This window comes from Notechis scutatus, chromosome 2, assembly GCF_049901735.1.
Source record: "Notechis scutatus isolate UNSWTSFEM ecotype Mainland chromosome 2, rNotScu1.2, whole genome shotgun sequence".
Classification (NCBI taxonomy): Eukaryota; Metazoa; Chordata; class Lepidosauria; order Squamata; family Elapidae; genus Notechis; species Notechis scutatus.
The window spans coordinates 70,103,709-70,126,714 of record NC_142010.1 but is presented as its reverse complement, the minus strand read 5'-3'; the positions used below and the strand labels follow the sequence as shown (position 1 = coordinate 70,126,714).

At 41.5% G+C, this 23,006-nt stretch overlaps 1 protein-coding gene across 2 annotated transcripts; it reads left to right on the top strand.

Moving 5' to 3' along the window:
• The first annotated feature begins 8,011 nt into the window (after positions 1-8,011).
• FAM193B (family with sequence similarity 193 member B) lies at positions 8,012-22,396 on the top strand. 2 transcript variants are annotated; one of them, XM_087955077.1, is made up of 8 exons: positions 8,012-8,336; positions 8,651-8,851; positions 9,643-10,039; positions 12,268-12,463; positions 12,938-13,174; positions 15,193-16,195; positions 17,873-17,948; positions 21,187-22,396. In XM_087955077.1, the coding sequence occupies exons 1-8, from the start codon at positions 8,027-8,029 to the stop codon at positions 21,281-21,283; spliced, it is 2,517 nt and encodes an 838-aa protein (XP_087811203.1). In that variant the 5' UTR covers positions 8,012-8,026; the 3' UTR covers positions 21,284-22,396. The 2 variants fall into 2 exon arrangements, with proteins under 2 accessions (XP_087811203.1, XP_087811204.1); XM_087955078.1 differs by lacking the exon at positions 8,651-8,851.
• The last annotated feature ends 610 nt before the right edge of the window (positions 22,397-23,006 follow it).

Here is a 23,006-nt window from a genome sequence, read left to right as displayed (position 1 = left end):
AAAGAAGAAGAAGAAGAAGAAGAAGATGCATGTTCTAAAAAAGCCTAAATAATAAGAGCAACCAGACAGTAGACAACTTTAATAGGAGACACATTAGATGAACATTGAACACTGACTATTTGACAATGCTAAATGTAATCTGCTAAAAACAGGCTAATGTGGAAGCAAAACATTTTGTTGTTTAGAAAAGTGCCAGATGTTGGATCTGACTAAGTATTAATCTCTATAGCAAAATGAAGAAATATGGAAAAAGTAAGAAATTTCCTTACTGCATAGTCAATGGGGAGAACATAACCTAACACACGTTGTTGATGATTCATTTTTTTGAAACTGAGGCACCAGTCATGTCGTGATCAAGTTCAGATAATTTTTTTTACAGAGATTCATTCTGAGACATATATATGTTTTTTTAATTAGTTCAAATGAACTTCCTTCTGAATTAAAGCTAGGGCCAAATATAAAGATCCTCACCTCCATTTCATCAGTCTTGGGTACCATCACATATCCTTTTTCTAGAGAAAATAGCAGCATATTAACTTTTTCATGAAAGTAATCTTCTAATTTAGTCTCTCATTTATGTCCTGGCTTTTCTTCAAAGCTCCAAAACAGTGTACAATATATGGAGTTATGCTTGAAAACAAGAAGATTCGGAGACGAATAGGTCTTTAAGTCTGATGATGTATATCGATATGTGACTGAGGATGTTACTTGGAAGCAGTGTTTCTACACCCCTATTTCAGCTTGAATAATTTAATATAGTGTATTATTTACTACTGTTGTTTTAATGTTTGTAGATTGCATAAGAGTCCACTAGAATTGAGACAGTGGATTAATTGCATAAATAAATACTTTATGCAAGGCACATGGGATGATGGAGACAAAAGTTCTCATTTATTCAAAGACAGCAAGAAGGGGCCATGGGGTGATGAGATCCAACACTGCATCTTGCCATGGTTGATACACTCAGCAGACATGAGGCATTGTCATGTATACCAATGTAGAAGTCCCCAAAAAGGGTGTGTTGAATGATGGGGCATTTTCTCTCTCTCCCTGCTGACAAATAGCTGATTCTGTTATCAAAGATGGCTCTTTGGAAGCATGCTCCCCAGTTTTGAATGGGAGTAACTTTGAGTGACCCACTATGACTGTGTACTTGCCTAGGAAGAGAAATCTAGAGGATTGCAGCCGTCGGGAAGAGAGATCGGAGAGGGTCTTCATCTTTTCCTGCTGTTTTGTGTACCTTGTATTTTGTACTGTTCGTGTTTTTAAGCACACCTCAGTTTTTAATATCACTTTTTGAAGCTTAATTGTTAATAGCCTGGATGAATACTGATTTGCCTGTACCCTTTTGCTTCATTACAGATGTAAAATTTCATCATGTTATTGCGGAGCTTTAAAATATTTTCTCTTCCACCACAAAGAAGTCAGTGGCATAGGGTGTTTTTTTTTTTCTCCTCCTTTTTGCAGTGAAAGTGATTTGATCTGATTTATACCGGAATTTTACTTTTAAGGATTTTGTATTTTACTAGTTTTTCTCAATAAACTCTGTTGCTTCATTTTACTTTTGTATATATTCTTGTCTTTTTAGTTTTAAAAAAGATGGGACTCTCTGCTGTGAGAATCATTATCTTAGCTCCTTCTGTGGTTCATTTGTTATGGAACATCTACTTTTTTTGTCCTTGAAAAAGAACTGTTTACATTCTGCTGTGAAAGCTTGGTTATAACAGAGATTCCGATTTTATAAAATGAAAGCAATAATAAATTAAGGGCTTTGAATATTATACATTTAATATGTTTTACAATACACCCCCCCCCCAAAAAAAAACAAAAGATATATAAAAGACAGATGGGATTCAGATTACTTTAATGTTAAACCTTTCTTGGAAACTTTTGAAAAGAAATGTTTATCAACTTACACATTTTAAATGAAAAAAATAGATAAAAGCTTTGATGAATTTGTCACAATTTCAGATCATCCTAAAGAAGACATCCAGATACAGGCAACATTAATTATCTGTGCCATTGGATGCATTGGAAATAAATTTGCTGTTAATAGATTTGAAAGAGAAGGAGTTTTGTTTGTAAACTGGAGATTTTGCTAAAGGAACTGAAGGGGGCATTAACAAACAGGATTTTCTTAGGAAAGTTGATGAAGTCTGTGGAATAGAACCATCACGTGTAACTAGAAGGCAGCTGTCAAGAGACATAGTGTTCCAATTTGCAGGAAAATTTACTGAACTAGTGCTATGGAGATATTTTCAGTGGCGACCTACCTTTTGGGAGTGAGAAGCAGCTGTTTAGGAAAGATTCCATTCACAATTTTAAACAAAAGTAACAGTGATAAACTGGGAGGAGAATCAATCAATGGCGCGGTGGTTAGAGTGCAGTAATGCAGGCTACTTCTGTTGACTGCCAGCTGCCTGCAATTTGGCAGTTCATATCTCACCAAGCTCCAGGTTGACTCAGCCTTCCATCCTTCTGTGGTCAGTAAAATGAGGACCCAGATTGTTGCTGACTCTGTAAACCGCTTAGAGAGGGCTGTAAAGCACAGTGAAGCGGTATATAAGTCTAAGGGCTATTGCTATTTGATCCTGGATGGGTCAGAGAAAATGTGTGCAATGTTTATGAGAGACAAGAGACCACTTGTGAACTTTCTGTTCATAGTTAACAGAGGACTCTGAAGTTTAGCTTTGTTGTTGGGCTTATCTGTTAACTGGGTTTTTTTAATATTAGATAGATAGTAGGTCTGGTTGATTGATAATAGGTTTCAATATTTGTGATATTTTATATTGTCTTATAGCCATTATTGCGGAAATATATTTATCAGTATTCAACCAAGGGGGATATTTTATGTGTATGTTTAATATTTTGTTTTATATAATTTTTTTCTTCATCTTTATTTTTGCCTTGTATATTTTCTTTCTTTCTTTCTTTCTTTCTTTCTTTCTTTCTTTCTTTCTTTCTTTCTTTCTTTCTTTCTTTCTTTCTTTCTTTCTTTCTTTCTTTCTTTCTTTCTTTCTTCTTTCTTGATTCTGTATTTTAAATGTGGAAATAAATTTGGAAATAAAAAAAAATCAAAAGACATGTAAACTAATATTTATGTGTGCAGAACTCTTCTATATAGAGGGCATCTCAATTAGCCCAGGTTGCCCTTATGTGGAGGAATTTAGATGATTTAATTGATAAAATTTAGATAACCTTTGCATACATGACTAGTATGGTGTGTGAATGAGAGGAGGGGCTGCATCCATTTCGGATTATTTTACTTTCTTCTTCAAAGCACAAGGGATAGTTTTAGAATGCTATACTATATCATTCATGTTTTACACGTGCATGGAAATTCCCCTTCAGAATTTCTCATTGGGGAAACTAAAATTTCCTCTTTCTACAGAGGATTGCATCTGATTGGCTGATCCCTGTGTTATTACTATCACTTCCTTCATTAACTTTTATAGCTTTTTAAATTATATCATCGTCAGCATCTACAAATGGGGCTCTTACAGATTGTGATTTCTGTGTTTAAGCATGTTTTCTTTAAAATTAGACAGCCTGTTTGAATCAGGAAGAGGCAAAATAGAGTAAAGAGTCAAAACCGGATGTGCTGATTAGTCTGCATGAAGAATTGCAAAGATAGGAGAATGCTCAGTTCAAGCTGCGTGCATGGAAAAAGAACAGCAGCTCTGATTTTGAAGCATGACTGTACATAGTCTAGGCTGCCTATATATAAACACATTCTAGCCCATTTCAGCGGCTTGCCGCTTTCACAAAAAGCTTCAGGGAATTAACATTCTCACGTATAGTATGTTAATGTAGTAGCATGTATATGTCTTCAGGTAAAATCCTGTACAGCAGGGCTCTTCAAACTTGACAGCTTTAAGACTTCTGGACTTCAACTCCCAGAATTCCTCCTCAGGAATTCTGGGAGCTGAAGTCCACAAGTCTTAAACTTGCCAAGTTTCAAGACCCTTGCTATACAGTAATATAAGTACACATGAATACTTCAATCAGGCCTATGACAAACAGACAAATTAGGCCTATGGCCTTATGTTTAGCTGGTGATACTTAGCTTAATTAGATTTCTAACAGAGGAAAAATAATCAGGGTAATAATTTAATAAATAAATAAAGACGAAAGAGGTTTGCCAAGGTTCTAATGAATAGAAAAGTCACTAAAGGTGAGTAGAAATGCTATGGAATAGACTTTCACCCCATTTAACCAGAGAAAAGGGTTCCATACAACTATGGCTAAAACTTTAAAGCATGAGACGGCATCAGAGGTGGGATTCTACCTGGTCGGACCGATTCTATAGTTGTTATGATTCTGCCGGTTGTCATGATTCTGCCCAGTTCGGAGAACCGGCAAATCGCGCCACTGGCTCGCCCCGCCCCGCCCCGCCCCCTCACTCCTTACCTGGCATGTGCGCCATCCAACTTGCCTGCGTTAACCTAATTTTTGGTAAGTTGCTATTTTTCCTTTTTACCCGCCCGACCATCAGCTGTTCCAACTATCAGCTGTGCCGGGAGATTTAGATTAGCTAGAAAGCAGGAAATTGTTGGATTTCTTGCTTTCTAGCTAATCTAAAAGCAGAGCTGAACCTTCCTTAGGATTGGAACTTCTATTTTTCAGTGCAGACTCAGGTAGCAGATTGCAGAATGGTAAATATCTAAGTGAATCTGATTCTGTGAGCAACTCAATCTGCCTGCCTGCTTTGCCTGATTTTGGGTAAAAGTTGCTCTTTTTTTATAGAAAAATCAATATTTACATATGGTGTGTTGTGAGTTAATTTTGTGAGTTTGCTTGCTAGCAAATTTTATGAGTTTGCTTGCAAGCAAATTTTATGTGACAGGTAGCAGATTGCAGAATAACAATAGCAATAGCACTTAGACTTATATACCGCTTTATAGTGCTTTATAGCCCTCTCTAAGCAGTTTACAGAGTCAGAATATTGCCCCCAACAATTTGGGTCCTCATTTGACCCACCTTAGAAGGATGGAAGGCTGAGTCAACCTTGAGCCTGGTGGGATTTGATCTGCCAAATTGCAGGCAACTGGCTGCAGTAGAAGTAGCTTGCAGTACTGCACTCTGACTAAATCTGTGATCCTGTGAGCAACTCAATCTGCTTGCCTGCTTTGCCTGATTTTGGGTAAAAGTTGCTCTTTTTTAAATAAAAAATTCACTATTTACATAAATATTTACAATATTTACATACAAGCCATGCCCAGGCAATCACGTGACCACCAAGCCATGCCCAGTCAGCAAGCCATGACCACCAAGCCACACCCATAAATTAGGCCATGCCCACAGAACCGGTTGTTAAGGAATTTGAATCCCACCCCTGGATGGCATTCTACTTGAAAGATAAAACTTTTCTATGAGGGTTTATAAGGACCTATGATTTTTTTCTTTATCTAGGCAGTATTGCTTTGTATTATATAACTAGTACTTTATTTTTACTTGTCTGTGAAACGTAAGTAAAATAATGTAATGAAAAGTGGTAGTAGTACGTATTAGAAGATCTGTAAGCTAGATCGATTTAAATTTTTTTGGAATAAATACTATATTTATGTACTATATTTATTTTTAAAAAATTGCTGCAACATATCTTCAAAATATCCATCATTGTAACTCTCAGAAATACAATAATGGAAGTAGATCTTTCTTCTTTCTTTTTTCTTTTTAATTATGTGGGACATTATCTTAAGTTCAGGTAAATATAGGATATTGACTTTCATCAAAATAGCCTCCAATGTTTAATAGACGAGCTTTCATCTAATAGATGAGGCAATTAGATGTTTGCCAGATGTGTTGGATCTGCTGGGAATTGTGGAAAATTTAGCTTACCTGAGAAAAGCCAGCTTAAATTAGCCTGAGAAATATTTCAGTTGAATACAAAAGAAGTTTACAGCTGGCTTTAGTGCAACATTATTAATGTCTGTAACTCAAGCATTCTTAATGGCAGTACTCCAAAACTTGGGCACCTTATGTCCCTCATAAGCTAGTTTATCTACCGTGTTTCTCATATAATAAGGCCGGGTCTTATTTTTTGAGCCCCAAAAATGGCTAGGCCGTCTTTTCGGGGTGACTTAATCCCCCCCTTGCATCTTCGGGCGGGCGGTGACGGCTTGGATGTTGACCTCGGAGTTGGTGGGGCACTTCTATATCGGGTCAGCACACAGGCAGCACCATATCCAGGTGTGCAACAAAGTACTTCCTAATGGCAAGCCCCCACCATTCCCCCATTTCGCATGTTTTAATATAGGCCTTAATTTGGGGGAGGGGCTTAATTTCATTTCATGCCTATAAAACATGCTGGGACTTCCTATTGGGGGAGGCTGTTGGAGAAACAGGGTAGGTGAGTAATAGACAACCTGTGCTGAAAAAATTACTTGCCTTCTGGCAAATCAATACAAGTAGATTTGTTTATTTGTTTGGCTATTTCGCTTTTTTTCTATTGGGCAGGTATGATTGATTTACCATGTATGATCTGATGTTACCAGATTTTGGTACGATATGAAATTTTTCCCTTGTCGCTTTGATTGGCCATCCCAGCCCCCTGAGCACACCTGTTCCTAAAGATGTTATGAGGAGCACAGACCAGCATGCCTTCTGTCTCTGGCTAATGCATTCTTTGTGCTTTGATTCACCTGGGACTAAGACAGGCCATCTGCTTTCCAAAAGCCATTCAGTGCACAGCCTATTGTCCCAGTATTTTTGCTTAGTGGGAGGCAATAAGACCTGCCCTTAACACTTCATGCTTGTTGCCCTTTCTTCACAGTCCTGAATCCGATCTGTTGCCAAGTTTCCACCCCATGGCCAGGCATTGTGGTATGGGCGGAAGGAAAGGAACAGCAAGGAGAAGATCTCTCTTTCTCTCTTGTGTGTTGCAGCTGTTCTTCCATCTTCACTCACACTAAATATCAAGCAGAGGCTCAGAGTCACTTGTTTGACCTAGGTGGCCATATAAATTGAATGAATTAAAAAATAAAGAAAGAATAGGCTGAGCCCAAGAATCCTTGACATAGCCCTGAAAATATGTGTATGGGGATGGGGGAAGCAGCATACTAGGTGAGACAGAAGTTGAAAGGCATTTGAAGAGATATTTTACAAAATGTATTGTTATGTATTGGTTTTGAGGCAGATCGCTCCATTTTCAGACCAATATACAGCATTTTGCAAAGCACTTAGAGCTTAAGCTAGGACCTGTAGCTGTCTGGATGCTTCTTCTGAGCAACATGGCCTGAGTATGTTTTTGTTGTTGTGCTGCAGGTTCATGCCTACCCTTTCAACAACCATTTATACTTATTGTCGTTGTAGACAATTGCAAATCAAAAAAAAAAAAATAGCTCTGCCATGGGAGCCGCCCAGAAGACTGGCTTGGGCCATCCCATAATGGGCTGGTATCCCCAGGTGAGCGGCTGCCCCCAGACTTTGTACCAACATTGGTGCAGAACCTTCTGGGAGAGATGCCTGTGGATCTGCCAAAGCTGTCGGCAGAGTGTAGAAGAGGAAGAAAGAAGAGGCTTGGTCCCAAAGGGCTGGTACCCCAGGTGGCGGCTGCCCCCCGCCTTTTTCCCACTTGGTGCGAACCTTCTGGAGATGCCCTGTGGCAGAGTGTAAAGAGGGAAAGAACAGCGGTCAGGATGTAAGCATTTCAATGTAGAGAAATGTTTGAAGGCCCAGTGGCTCACTCCAGGCAGGTGCCATTGGGTAACAAAGGGTAATATCAATATCAAACCTTAGTCTGGATTTGGGCATTTTCAAACCCAGTGAACCCAATTCTAATCGCTTTGGGCCAAGGCTGTGAGAGTTGCCAGCTGCGACATGGTTAGATGCTTTTTGAACAGTTATAGGCTTTGGGTCTTTTCTTTTGTCACTGTTTCTTTTTTGGTGGTAAGAAAGGAAATACAGTTAAAGGCAAGACTAGACAGGTCTATCTACCCTCACCCTAAAGAGCCTGCCATTTTACACTTTTGTGCAATTACTATGAAGAGTGCTACTGAGTAGGAAAAAATGTTGGTCCAGTGTTATGTTCCCACATAGATTAGTCAGCAGCTTACTTTCCCAAACAAAGGTGATAAATTGGAACGAATGGCTACTTAGCCATCAATTCTCTTCCCAGGTCTCACTGTCACATACAGCCTGTAAGTCACAATCCTGCGGGGCAGGCTCCCACTCCTCTTCGTCTTCATCATCTTCATCCTCGTGCCACGGGAACTCGGGAGACTGGGACCCTAGCTCCTTCCTGTCCGCGCACAAACTCTCGGGGCTCTGGAACTCCCAGCATGCAAATGGGGCAGCTCAAGGGAGCTCCCTTGGGGGAACACCTGTAGTACCAGGTGAGTTCATGTTGGCCCTGAACCAGTGCTTGTTTTATCCCTTATGGTAGTGGAATTCTCCCTCTAGCTTCTTCATGGAGGCTTTTGTCAATTACGGGGATGGATATTGTTTAACTGTATTAAGAAAGTGTTTACATCTGCTGGTCCAGAGAAGGTAAGGTGTCTTCTCTTGGGGCCAAGTAATGCTCATAGGAAAGCTTCTGCTTACTAGGTCTAGAGACCTCTATGATCTTGGACCAGGAAAAGGTTCCACAAGTGGGGAGGTGAGCTAGGGGCCTGGAGAGCAGCCAGCTCCATTTCTGACTCCGTTTCAGGTGACAAGCACCCCGGCCTTCCTCCGGAGTGTGTCAACCAGGCCCCTGCTGTAGGAGGTGGGCTCAAAGCCTGTCCTTACAGCCACGCGCTCACCCCAGCTCCCAGCGGCACCCCAGACTCACCTCTGCCTACCTCACTCGACTTCTGCAAAACGCTTCCCAAGCAGTTCAAGAGCATGTGTCGGAGACCCACCCCGCCAGGTCTGTATATGCAGGGCCTACAGGGAAGGCCAACAGACCAAATTGGCAGGGCAGAAAACCCACTACTGTATTGCTGGGCTCCCAACTAAAGGCTCTTTCTTCCTCCTGTGGACTACAAAGAGCCTTCTTCCTTTGGTTGAATTTGGGGCTTTTGTGTGACAGATCCAAGCCAGCCATGGCTGACTTCTTTACCCATCTCTGTGAGTTATTGAATGGGCTTAGAACTTAAACCATCCTTTGAGCCGTGGTGGCACAGTGGTTAGAATGCAGTACTGCAGGCTACTTCTGCTGCCTGCCGGCTGCCTGCAATATGGCAGTTCGATTCTCACCAGGCTCAACGTTGACTCAGCTTTCCATCCTTCCGAGGTGGGTAAAATGAGGACCCAGACTGTTGGGGGCATTATACTGACTCTGTAAACCGCTTAGAGAGGGCTGTAAAAGCATCGTGAAGCGGTATATAAGTTTAAGTGCTATTGCTATTTATGTCCTGTATTGGGTTGGACTTTCTAAAATGCTCGGAGGAATGTCACTTGTGGAAATGCCAAGTGTGAGAAGATATATAGTTGGGTTGGGTTGGGTTGGATTTTAATGTGATGTCTAGATATGTAGCCTTAGACCCTTTGAGATATTACAGAAGGACAATATTTTGTGGGACGATACAGTAGTTTATGGTGGGGTGTATTTGATGTATCAGCTTAGTGACTCAGGTTATTTTTACCCTCTTCGTAATTCATGGAAATTTCTTCTGGAAGGATTAGACCTAACATTACTTTGTTCCCATCTGGCTGCAGGAGAGGCCTTCCACTCCTCGGAGCACCACCGGCATGTGGACCTCACTGCTCCACCCAACAGCCCCACAGGCCTCCCCTCACAGCCACCGGCACTCCTTCCTGCAAAGCAGATGCCTGCCCACACCGGGCCCTACAGCTCTCCTCCTCATGTTCACTTGAGCTCTTCACCGCAGGCGGCCCCATTTCCTACACCAGCCCTTAGTCCACATGCACCGGCCCCCAAACCAGGAGCAGAGTCCCCTCCTACTGGATCTTGTAAGAGCCCACACTTACCCACTGCCAATGTGCCACTCCTGAAGATTCCACCTCCTGTAGGCTGCACCCATCCCTGCAACGGGCACTGCAGCGGTTCCTTGGGTCCTCCTACAGCATCACATCAGCTACCCAGCACCAACAGGTAATTAAGTGGAGTTCTGATTGCTGTGCACTCCCAGTATTATTAATAAGGATTCTTGTTGCGTTTCCCTTCATAGTTTGCCTGCTTGTTTTGCCAGATCTGTTGAAAATCATATCTCTAATTGGTGATAGATAGTTTTTGAATATCTGATTTTAGATTGAGAATAATATCCTCATGTATATGGAACATCGTATCTACTTGGTGTATATTAATCCTTAAAACATCAGGCAAATTAATGGCATAGTAGGCAGAGTGTTAGTCTTTTTTTTCAAGTGTGATTTTATATGTGTTTGATAATCTGATCTTCTCCTGTGTTCTTTCTGGCTACCAAAGAGGGGTGTTGAACGCCTGTCAAACTATTGTCTTTTGGACTTGATTGAAACTCTTAAATCAAAATCCTAGCTCTAGCTCCATTTTATGCCTATTTGTCCCACTGATGACTGAATCCTAATATGTTTCATCAAGCATTAATGTTGCCATATGGAAGAATATGTGACAGAAGTTAAATAATTGTATAGCATTGCTTTTTGCTTTTATTGCTTTTAACTTTTTTACTGACAACAGTAAAAAAACGAAAAAGCATCTAAAAATTTGTACCATAAACAAGTAACTCCAGACAATTAGACTACTTTAATAAAAAATCCTCTGCCTTGCCCCACTGTCAACAAAAGAATAATTCACATTATCGACAAACACATATATCAGAGTCTACTCTACTAATCAGGAGTAGCTTTATCTTTCCAGCATTGTATAATTTCAGTGTTGATAAATCCCTATGTATAAAGGAATTACGATTTTTGATGCCTTGATAAATTTTAACTACTAGACGAACAGCTAAAAAGAGTATGCGTATTTCTTTATTTAGACAATTTATATGACTGCCCATCTTAAATAATTCTCAGTGCATAACAACTAACACAACAGCAATAAAAGAAAAAAAACACAACAAAAATTACAATTAAAATAATTTTTATTTCAGAAGCAGCAGCTGACCTAAGGCAATTTGACAGTTCTGTGAATTTTGACCTTCACTATGGCAAGAATAGAATAGAATAAGCCAAAATTGTAATGAATTAATATTCCATCTTCTAACTGTAATCAACCATAAGAAAGAGCAAGACAACCATAACAACCATTGCTGAATATGTGCTGGGATGCAGTATTCCTGTAGAAAAAAACTTTTCTTGTTGAATTAACCACATTCTTATCAGAAGACAGTCATTTTTCAGTTTTAAAAACAACCTGTCATTACTTTACTAGAACAGGACATTCAGATCAAAAGATCATATAAATACTATTGGGTCTCTTACACATTTGGGAGCATCAGATAATTCTTCCAAGTTCTTTATTAAATACAGACTTTCAAAAGCAGTGATATTTCAAGTCCAAATAATAAATTGTTCAAAGCTATCAAGGAGAATTCTGAAATAAATCAAATTCTTAAATTTTATAAAGTTTTAAAACTCCTTTAACAGAGCCACTTTGGTCTAAGATAATCATGTTTTAAGGAACTGAATATGTCTTCCATTATTCTTAATTAGAGTTGATCTTAATTAAATTCTTGATTTATAAAGGACCCACACTATATTGGTTACCAAATATTTTCCATATATTTCTTACAGCATAAAGTGTAGGTATTGAAACTTCCCTTGGGAAGGATCCTAATATTTTTCAAGATTTTGGTAGCTTTAATAATAACTTTTCAGCCGATCCCAAGAAAGAATGAAATTTTGAAAAACCTTGTTCCAAGGAGTAATTTAACTAAAGAATTAGCCTAAAGGATAAGAATAAAGGATTAGCCTAAAGTTATTCAGGGATAAGGGTAGACTTGGGTTTTTCCTGATTGCGACATATCACCTAAACTAGTGTTTCTCAACCTCAGCAAGTATAAGATTTACAAATTATCTCAAGATGACATACATCACATTCTGTCCTCCTATTTTCCCCCTGTAACAGTCCTGTGAGGTAGGTTGGTCTGGGAAAGAATCTGTGGCCCAAAGATTTGCTCTTTTAGAGGAAGTGCAACCTTGTTTCTCAAACATATTTTCTGTTGTAATCAGACAAACCTTCTACTGACAGTATTTCTATCTTAACTGGATGTGACTTTATTATGCTGGCATTCACTCAACACATTACAGACATTAGGCATCAATCTAGCATATCCATTGGAAGTTGAGAATCCAGTGGGTGCCTTTTCTTACCTCCTTTTTCCCCTTTTTCCCTCACAGGGACCCTGCCTGCAAGGGTCATAAGTTCCCAAATGGTACAAGCTGTCATGCACCACAGTCCTGTGAGGCAGATGAGGGGCTTGGGGAGGATGAGGACAGCAGCTCTGAGCGTAGCTCCTGCACCTCATCCTCCACTACCCAGAAAGATGGGAAATTCTGTGACTGCTGCTACTGTGAGTTCTTTGGCCACAACGCGGTAAGTGAAAGCATTGCCAGCAGCCATCCCTAATCTATACTGTTAGACTTCACATGAAGCTCGGAAGGACACCTTCCTGGCAATGGAGGCACTGCATTTCCCTTTCTCATTCTAGTGCTGGCCTTCCTCAACTTGACTTTACTCTACCTGGACTTGTTCCAGGTTTTGAATTCTGTTGTATTTTGTTCTCCATTATTTCAACGGGGGTTTCTTCAACAATGAGGGTAAATGCTTTAGATCAGCGTGTTTCTCACCTTTAAGATGCATGGACATCAATTCCCAGAATTCCCCAATCCACACATCTTAAAGTTGTCAAATTTGAGAAATGTTGGCTTAGATGGATGAGACTTGCTTAGCAAAACTTTGGGCCAAAGAAAGATAGAGCAGGAAAGATAGGAGTGGTATCCCTCGGGAATAACGTTGGGGTGGCAACTCAGTGTTTGACATCCAACTAACGATCAACTCTGTCCACAGCCTCCAGCTGCTCCAACAAGCCGGAACTATGCTGAGATCCGAGAAAAACTGCGCTCCAGGCTGACCAAGAGGAAAGAGGAACTTCCTCAAAAGCTGGGGCATAGCAGTAGCTCGGGAGAACCAGCTGTAGACCACCGGGACGTGGATGAGCTGCTGGATTACATTAACAGCACTGAGCCGAAACCTCTGAACAGTGCTAAGGCTGCCAAGCGTGCACGCCACAAGCAGAAGAAGAAGGTGGGTTTGGGTCCATGTGAGGAGTGGGTGAAAATGAGCACCCTAGACCTGGCAAAATGATGTAAGAACACTACATAATAGATGGCTGTTTGTTTATTTAAAAGATTTGTATGGCTCTAGGAACACAGCTCTAGGCAGCTCTCAACAGCAACAAAGCCAAAAAGGAATGAAAGCTTTTGTAGAAACAAAAAACAAAATGCTTCTGAGGCAAATGTTCCACAAACGTCCATTTCATCCTACCCCCAGCACCTGGGGAAAGAGCTAGCCCTTTATGGCCTTCCTGAAATCTAAATATCAGATAAGGGTGCGTTTGGGTAAAGAATTGCCTCAGAAATATAAGCGGTAGTCCCTGAATCTGGGTGTATGGATGGGGAAGTGGTTTGATGAAATGAAATACAGTGGTACCTCGGTGCTCGGTGTTCATTGGTTATAAGAGATGCAACGGGAGAGTCACAAACAAGGACGAGCCCCAAACAAACCATGTAATTTACCATGTAATCCTTTGTTTGGCCAGGAAGATTTTTCTGTCTGTCCCTGTCAAGCGCCAGGGAAATCAGGAGATTCAGGCAGTTCAAATGAGTATAAAAATTTATTGCAAGCTTTAAGCTCTCTACAAAAAATCTGAGCTACTAACGGTGAAGTGAAAGGAGCAGGAATAAAAAGGCATTCAAGGTGGGCTGGACTTAGATCTCTTGCGGGCGCGCGGGGACTCATAACTCATGACACATTTGACCCCTTCCTTCGGGTCCCACCTGGTCATCTCCTACAGTCCCTTTGCCAATGTCAGCGACCTTCCCAGAATGGCTGACTTCCTGTCCACCCTCTGATTGTCCTCCTTTTGCAACAGCCTTCCCAGCATGGGAACTTCCTGTCCATTCCCCACAGCTGTCCCCCTCTTCCTATAGCAGCACACTGAGTACTAAACAAAGGTTGAGTACTGGGATTTTCACATCAAAATGCATTGAATACCTAATTTGTTTTGAAGCAGTCGAGTACTGAGATATTTGGATATATTTTCATGATTGACATAAATTTCAAAAATGTATGGCATAATTAGCTGCTAACATTTTAACTTATAAATGGATTGTGAGCCCCCCTCTTTTAAAAAAAAAAATTCTGCAGACATTTGAAAATGCCCTATGGCTTACTCTGAGTTTAGTAGCAGGAGTCTATTAAATATGTGTGTGGATCTTCCAAAAGTATTGTAGACCCTTTAGGGATTAATCCAAAAGCCTTTTTCTCCATCTGGGTATTCTTGATGCTGAAAATATGAAGGTACATTACACCAAATCAGACTGTTACGTTCTTCCCGAGGCCTGCCAACCTGAACAGGTGAATGTGAGAGAACAGCACTAAATGCAACTGGCATGAAGCATGAAAATATTTCCCTACTACCTTTGCATGGAAGATAAAATAGCTTTACTGTCACTTTCCAGTGGAAAGATATAAATAAAGTCCATGCTCTTGCTACAGGATCTGCCTCCTGTAATATATAAATAAACCAGAAGTTAGAATGAGTTGAGGATTTTTTCCTATGGTTAACTAAGCAAGCACTTCAGCTATTTACACCTTGAACTGGGTCAGGCAGTTTGAAAGTTTACATTTGTTTTTCTGCTCACAACTTTCCTTCTTTCCTGAATATTGCACTGCCATGAGCTGAGCTTAGAGCTAGGGATGTAGGAGTCTTGGGACTTGTATACAGAGGAAAATTGCTGTGGGAAATTGCTGTGGGAAATTGCTGGCAGTGCATCTCTTCCCTAAGGTTTGTTACTATAGCAGAGACTTTGTATGTGCCATCTTATTAGTTTCCAGGGTCAATTCCCTAGTATGCTCTGTGGTTTGTGGCAGTGCTTGCCTAGCTGCGTAAGAGTTGAGTGTGACAGGCTGAAAAGCAGAGGCCAATTCATTAGCCTGGGACTGACTACTACCCTTCATCCCGCCACAGGGCTACCCTTTCAGTGCCTGTTTGATTTGATGAAGCTATTGGGGGATTCATGCTGCTAATTCTGGTATTGCAGGAGAAGGAAAAGGCCCAGCTAGAGGCTGAGGCTCAGAAGCGTGTGGATCGAAGCCCGCCTACAGGTCAAGATCAGGAGCTGCCTGAAGAAAAGCTTCTGGAGTGGCCCCAGCTAGAACTAGAGCGAGTGAACAGCTTCCTGAGCAGCCGACTACAGGAGATCAAGAACACAATCAAGGATTCCATCCGTGCCAGCTTCAGCGTCTATGATCTCAACTTAGACGTGAATGACTTTCCCAAAAAAGCTGCCGTGCTGGAACAGAAGAACCTTCTCTCCCACCTCAATGGCTCCTCTGAGCTGCAAGAGATTGACCTTGACCTGTCTCCCCTTAGCCTGAATGCGCCCCATAATCATTCGTTACTGAGAAACGAAGTTGGTCCTCGATGGGCTGAAAGCCCTGGAGAGGTAGTACCGCCGCCGGCCTCCGAAAATGGTGTGGTGAAAAGGCTGAATGCTGTACCCAATCTCTCTCGTATGATTTGGGTACAATCACCCAAGCCAACAGACTCTCCCCAAGAGATTGGAACTAACCATGAATCCAAGGAGGCAGCGCTGGGCAGGGGAGTGGAAGTGCTAGAACAAGTGCCCCTTCCTGGAAAGCAGAGGAAGGGTAAGCGACAGGGCTGCCCGGCAAAGAAGGGGGAAGTTATCTCTTCTAATGATAATCCTGGCTCCAAGGGGATGGGGCAGAAGAATCCCTCCAAGGGCAACCTTTCCGAAGCCCCGAGAGGCAATAGTCATGCAGAGCAAGGTGATGGTGCCAGAGGGCTGCGACAGAGCCAGGGATGGAGCTGTGGCGGCTCTAAGGCAGACAAAGAAAAGAGCCTTGAGGGGAAGAACCGGAGAGGGGAAGGCAGAGGTGATCAGACTGAGCAAGAGCCTGGTCTGTCTGGCCCTGGGGACCGGCATCTCCCTCACATAGCCATCCCAGATGATTTGCCTCAACCGAAGGGCAAAGGCAAGAAGAGTAGGAACAAAACGGAGAAAGCAAGCCCTTCCATTGGTGAGTATCAGATATTCTCCATTCTTTTTACTCTGTAACTATTCTTTAGGTAAAAGCCACTTACACTCCAAAGGGCCGGCAGTTCTAGAACGCCTGAAACCTGTCCAAACATACATGATCACTGATCGCTGTCAGATGTTTGCAAATCAGGGAGGCCACTGAAATAGGAGAGGTTTCCTCCGGGATGATATAAACAGTTTTCCACAGTCACATTTTAGAGCACTACAGCAGCCTTTTCCAAGCTGGCATTCTCTGAGATTGATCCCATTGGCAAAGGCAGTTCTTAGGGCCCCTAGAGTGGCCCATGTTACACCACTGCTTCGTGAGCTGCCCTGATTGCTAGTTTGCTTTTGGGTGCAATTTAAGGTGTTGGTTTTCACTTTTAAAGCCTCGCATGGCATGAGGCCAGGCTACTTGAGGAACCATCTCACCCCGATGGGACTTGGCCCACCCCACCCACACCAGCAGAGGGGGCAAATTATGGATCCCGTCGTTTAAGGAATTTCAGCTAGCAGAGTCCAGGAGAACAGCCTTCTCTGCCGTGGCTCCAGCCCTTTGGAATATCTTTCCTCCCGAGGTGAGATTGGCTCCCTCCCTCCTGACTTTTCCTAAGAGGCTGAAGACCTGGCTGTGCCCGATGGCTTGGGGACCCAATGGGGGAGCTTTTCAGTGTAGGTGGCTAACTAAGGAAAAGCTAATCCCCCCTCACACACACCCCGCCCCCGTTGTATCTGGATTTTGCCATCTTGTGCTAAGGATTTCATTTTATCTGCTTTGTTATCTTATATTTGATGAATTTAATTGTGGGGTTTTTTTTTCATGTTTTTATTCTGTAAGTACCCCAGAATCATTTGACACGAGATGGGCAGCAAATACATTTCATAATAAAATAAATAAATTCTGGGAAATGCAGTCCCACTGAATCTGCCTGATGAAAGATTGGGGATGGCTGGCCTAGAATCTTAGCATGCTTTACAAAAAGGCCTTAACATGGTATTAAGGAGAATTTTACTGAGTCAGGGAAGTAAACTATAAATACTTTTTATGCCTAGTTTACATTGTCATGTAAGATTTTGAGAGGCTGGAATATTTTGGCAGGGGCTGATGTGGCTAACAAAGGAGAGAGATGTGTAGATAGAGAAAGAATTATTGTGTATGAAAAAAGGAGAGAGAGAACATGAATGCTCAATACAACCCGGAGCTCCCAAAATGTACAGGGCCTTCAGTTCCCTCCAAAGCCAGCCATTATGCCCAGTGATTATGGGATGGGCGTGCAAAGTAACTGGAGGGCCTCTTGCTAAACCCTGCTTTTCATTTTACTCTCATACAGTTGTTGCCTTGCAGTTGTTAGAGTGAAAAATATTATGGATTTATTTAAAGTTGAGAATCACATGAAACTTAGGAGGACCACAGGGAATTTGTCGTTCAGATATTCGTGTTTGCCCAGAAAATTTTCTTTCCACCTCAACCTGCCAAGTGTGTTGCTGCGACACACGTACAGGATAACTTATAATGAAACTGTGGAAGGCACTTTGTTTTCTTTGTTTAACCTGCAGGATGTGGCCTTCAACACATTTCACACATAAGAAAGCACATGCTGTGCTTCTCAAGGGAAGGAGATCCTCACCATTGACCTTTCTTTTGAATCACTAACCTTCTTGTGTTGTACATTGCTAGATGACGTGTTCCTGCCCAAAGACTTGGATAGTGTGGAGATGGATGAGACTGACAGAGAAGTGGAATACTTCAAGCGGTAAGATGTTTTACTGTTGTTTTGCACTTCTGGTTGGATGCTAACCGCATTTCGTTGCCTGTATCCATGGCAATGACGATACAGTTGAATCTAATCTAATCTAATGTTGTCCCATTATAACCGACCTTGGGATCTTTTAACCTCAGCTTCCACATGGGAAGGAGATCAGCGGCATGCAGCTCTAATCCAAATGTCACAACAAATGAATCGGGTTTGTTAAATAAGCCACAGCTTGTTCAGTGTATACAATATATGAAGCGACAAACCAGAGTTTATAAATCACAGTGCTAGTTTGTTGTCCAACTCTACACCAAACCATATTACGGCTTAACACAATGTTTGAACTCTATTTATTGCAAGGATGAGATTGGCTCAAAGGCAATGGAAAAAATAATATTCTTTCATATTGCAGAGTATTAATTTGCAAAGAGGTGCTCTGGTACGCACACCAGCCTCTCGGGATCCCTAATTGTAAGCATCATCCATCAGGAAGACGGTTAGGAAATAGAAGTTCAGATGCACTATGCTGAAAGGAAGAGTTTCCTAGTTATTTTTTTCCCCCTATGAATTTAGTAGCTGGTGATTGTTTATTTACTCTCTATTGCTAGTAGTGAAGGAAGTGTTCTTTCAGCCATTTCCAGGGATGGTTGGAAATGCAGAGCCCAGACAGATCCCACAGCATTCTAGGATATCCACTGTCTCTAATCCAGTTTTTGTTTTTTTTAAAGTTATCTTAGATGGGCAGTACACCTTGCACCCATTGCCTTTTCCACATTTGCCTTGCCGTGTGGGCTAAAAAAAAAATTCTTCAGGGCAAAGGAAGAGGTTGAGAGAGTTGTAGGCAGGATGAACTTTGATATTATCCAAAGGGCAAATATTAAAAGAAAAAGGATCGATTAGGCATTGGGGGGAGGGGGGGATGGAAGGCCTATCTTTTGTGGGTTGGGAGAGGCAAAAGGGAATTTGGGGGTGATGGTAGAGATATAGTAGAAGAAGAAAGATCAACTCAATATGTTTTGAGGAACAGAGGGGAAAAAAGCAGTCAGACGAATGGAAGGAGATGGGGGAGAAAGAAGGAAAGAAACAAAAGGCGGGGGGGGAATACACCCAAACTTGCATCTATTTATACCAAGACAGAATTCATATACCATGATACATCACCGTGTATTTCATTAGGTTTTCTGATGTGCAGTTCCTGCTGTTATGGTTTGCAAAGTATGGCTAATGGGTAGACCAGTAAGCAAGAGATCTTTGGTGCTGTCTGAGCTTGGTTGTTTTCTTACACGTTTCATTACAAAACTAGGTAATCAGTAGTAAGGCTTGAGGGTTGCTCTCAATTTATATTCTTTCAAATCATTCCTATTAAAATGAAACTAGATATTGCAAGTCATCCAAGATAAAGAGTGTTGTCTATCTTAGTGTTCTGTTCAGGCACTTCGATAGCTAAATCTTGTAATATAAATGCAAGGTAAATATATTTTTAATAAATAGGAAAGATTGACTGGAATTACTAATTGAAAGAATCACATTTCCAGCTCTGGTTAATTTTTGGCCATTTCCTTTGAAGAAACTATAAAATGACACTGAACAATATATACAACATCTTCTGTATTTTATTCCTCTGTTTACCTCCCTATTTATGGTAATCTGTCTCAAAGCTTCCTACTTTCTAAGCCTCTAGTAAGCCATCACTTATTGTGTTTCTGTATGGCAAGCATCACATATTCTTTTCAAATTGGCCCTATTTTTTCCTTCTTTTTAGAGCCTTCTATTTATTAACCCGGAGTTTCCTCCAGTTTTCCTATATACTGCTTCATCTCCACTTTTACTTCTATTACCTACTATCTAAGTGTGTTTATCAAATACAATATGAAAAAAATATCAAATCAAATATTTTGGTTTGAAATTCAATACAAGGTAGTCTCACTTGAAGCATTTTAGTACGTTGCTGTAAAACAAAACTTGAAACATATTTCATGTTTCATCCTAAGGGAATAAAGGAGACTTGAATAAACTCCTTGTTCCCTCATTTATAGGGCCACAAAAGTATACGGAGTGAGAATCCATGCTAAATGTTATTTGCTATCCATCCATTCAACAGAAGAAATGACCCAGATAGAAGCAATACAGTAGTGAACCATATTTTTTACACTCTGCGAGCAGCAATATCTGCAAGATAGAGCCTAGGAAAGTGACACCAATGAAGCCATGTCAACATAAACAGTAAATAACACTAAAAGCAAAAACATCTTCTTCTGATTTAAAGCTTCTACCTAACACTACCTGTATGCACATTTGTATTTGGCAACCTACCTGAAAAAAGAAAGTACAACAGAAGACACGATAACATTGTTATATTCCAACCCATGAGCCTTACTTGCCCATAAGTAAAAATTTCCTAGCGGTTAACCATCTTCTCTCTGGCTATTCAGCCATTCAAAATGGCCTCTGATGCAGGTTCAGAACTAAAAGGTTTTGTCCAATGTTGATAAGTCATCAGAGTCTAACAATGTCATTATTGGCTATGTACAAATATTAGTTTTGATGAAGAATGACTGATGGGCAACTGCTGGTGGTTTGGGGGATAAAAGCCAAGAAAGTCTAAGAGGAGGATGTTGATTTTCAGAAAGATTGATTTCTCCACTGAATCAGTATCCAAGTATGAGGGAGTGCAGGATCCTATTTGTTAGGCCCTACTGTAAAGTAGTGTTAATAGTTGTGAGGTCTGTTGAGATCTGCACATTAATTAATTACAGTAATTATCTAAGAGAGGCCTGGGTCCGTCTACTGTTTTTCCTCTGGCTTTGCTGATGCAGCCTAAATTATTCCTTTCTGCAATATTGAGTACTCTATAAATACCCTGAAAAGAAGCCAGGCACATACAGTACCTCTATCCCAGGTTCTGGGAAAAGCACATGTGCACTTGTCAAGGAGAAGCAATCAAAGTAATATTATCAGTAGGGAACTGAATGAGGGGGGAAATGTCTGAAACAATCAATTTCTCTGATCCGCAAATCAGTCTGTGGTCTCAAATTGGTTACTGTTCATAAAATAGCTGTCTAACAAAGTTCCTGAGGTCTCATTCTGTGTCTGTAGACAAAGGCATGACTAATGTTTGTGTGTACATGTGGGGAAGATAATGAAGTATAGATTTGTATGCCTATACTGTAAAAACAAATGACTACTCCGATCTGGAATTCATCACCCTTTTACATCCCTCCCTCCCCCTGTGTTGCAGGTTTTGCCTGGACTCAGCCAAGCAGACCCGACAAAAAGTGGCTGTGAACTGGACCAATTTCACCCTGAAGAAAACCACTTCGAGTGCAGCTCAGTGAGGTGTGCGGTGCAGCCCTGGTATATCCGCAGGGCCCCACACCTCGCCTTCCCTCTCCCCAAACCCATAGAGAGACATTTGACCTCACTGACCCTCAGCCCTCCCCTTTCCCCCTCCCCATGGGGCTCCCCACCCCTAGCCCATAGGCAGGGCCTGGACAGCCCGTGTCCCTCACCTCTCAGTGTTCGACGTTCGGGGAGATGCTGACTGAGCCGCCCCAAGCCCAGGGGCAGTCTTATTCGGCCAAGGCCCAGCGTGGCACAGGGACCAGGCTGCACCCAATAAAGGACTTTTTAATTTTTTATTTTATTTAAAAAATCCATCTTCTCTGTTGTTTGTTCTGCCTTCACTGGGCCCTTGGTGCCAGGGCGTGGCCCTCTTCGTGGCAGGTGTAGCATGATGGAACCCCCTCTGCTCCTGAGCGCTTTCTTACATGTTGCTTCAACACTGTTGAGTTTCATAAGGGCAGGAGGTGCACAAGGAGCTCCCCTTACGAAGGAGCAAGAAGTTTCTTCTGCTTTGAGAACTAGATATTCCCTTGCAAAATTGGCAGAGCTTCTGTGTGTGATACAGCCCTTGTCTGTTTCTGTGTGTGATACAGCCCTTGTCCGTTTTCAGAAATTGCACATGTCATTCAATGTGGCTGTGTTACCTTACTTCTCAGGGAATGTTATTCTCTCAGATCAACACACCGTAAAGTACAGTGTTGCTGCTAGGATCCTACTAGTAGTAATAAGAGGTGCAGTTTCATTTCAAACAGGTAGTCCATGGCCTCTGACAGCCAACCAGAGCAATGCTGATAAAGTCTGCAAATTTTAATCTTTTCTCTTATTGTCTTCTCCCCTGCGTCTAATAATCTTTCTGGACAGATATTTCTTCAGCACAGGCAATTCTGTACACTTTCTACGTATGAACAGCACACACCTCTTTGTTTCTTCACAAGCACACACAACAGAATTACCCCCAATTGGCTGCATCAAACATAGTTGTGCTCTTTGCACATGAAGATATATGTGTTACATCCTACAAAGACATATTTATGGAGAGTCCTCATGTAAAATAGACTTACTGAAGAGTAAAACTGCACATCTGCTGTGTCATAGATTATGTATTTAAAATCAAATGTGGAGTGTGACTCCATTCTTTCTTGCTGCACTAAAAGTCCATCATTCCGTGACTGTTAACCCTTTTCACGTGTTTGCAAACATGAGCCTCTCTCTAAAGGTTTGGTTCTTGCTGCAGCCGGTCACCCGATTCATCCGATACAGGTGTATTTGATAGTGCTCCTTGTGTATGACTGCAGAAATCTGATTGCTTTTACTGTAGATAATCTTACAATCCCACAGCAGAGCCCTATTATTTTTCAGTTCATGTACTGGTTAAGCTATTGTCATACCAATGATAGTGCATTTGAAAAAAGTGCAAATGCTGGAATTCCTTCCTAGCATAAGTTCTCTCTCCTGCCGTTGTTTTACCATGGATCTCTGTTTGGCTTATACATATTTGCACATATTCCCTTAGAGCAGAGCTGCCAAACTACCGGCCCACGGGTCCGATGTGTCACATGCTGGCCACGCCCACACCTGGTTTAGCGAAGGGGAAAGAAGTCCTGATACGTCATGTGACGGCATGAGTTTGACACCCCTGCCTTAGAGTCTCTTATATGTTACTTTTTGAGCTCTACTTGACTTAAGTTTGCCCTTGAATATTATACCGAAACACAC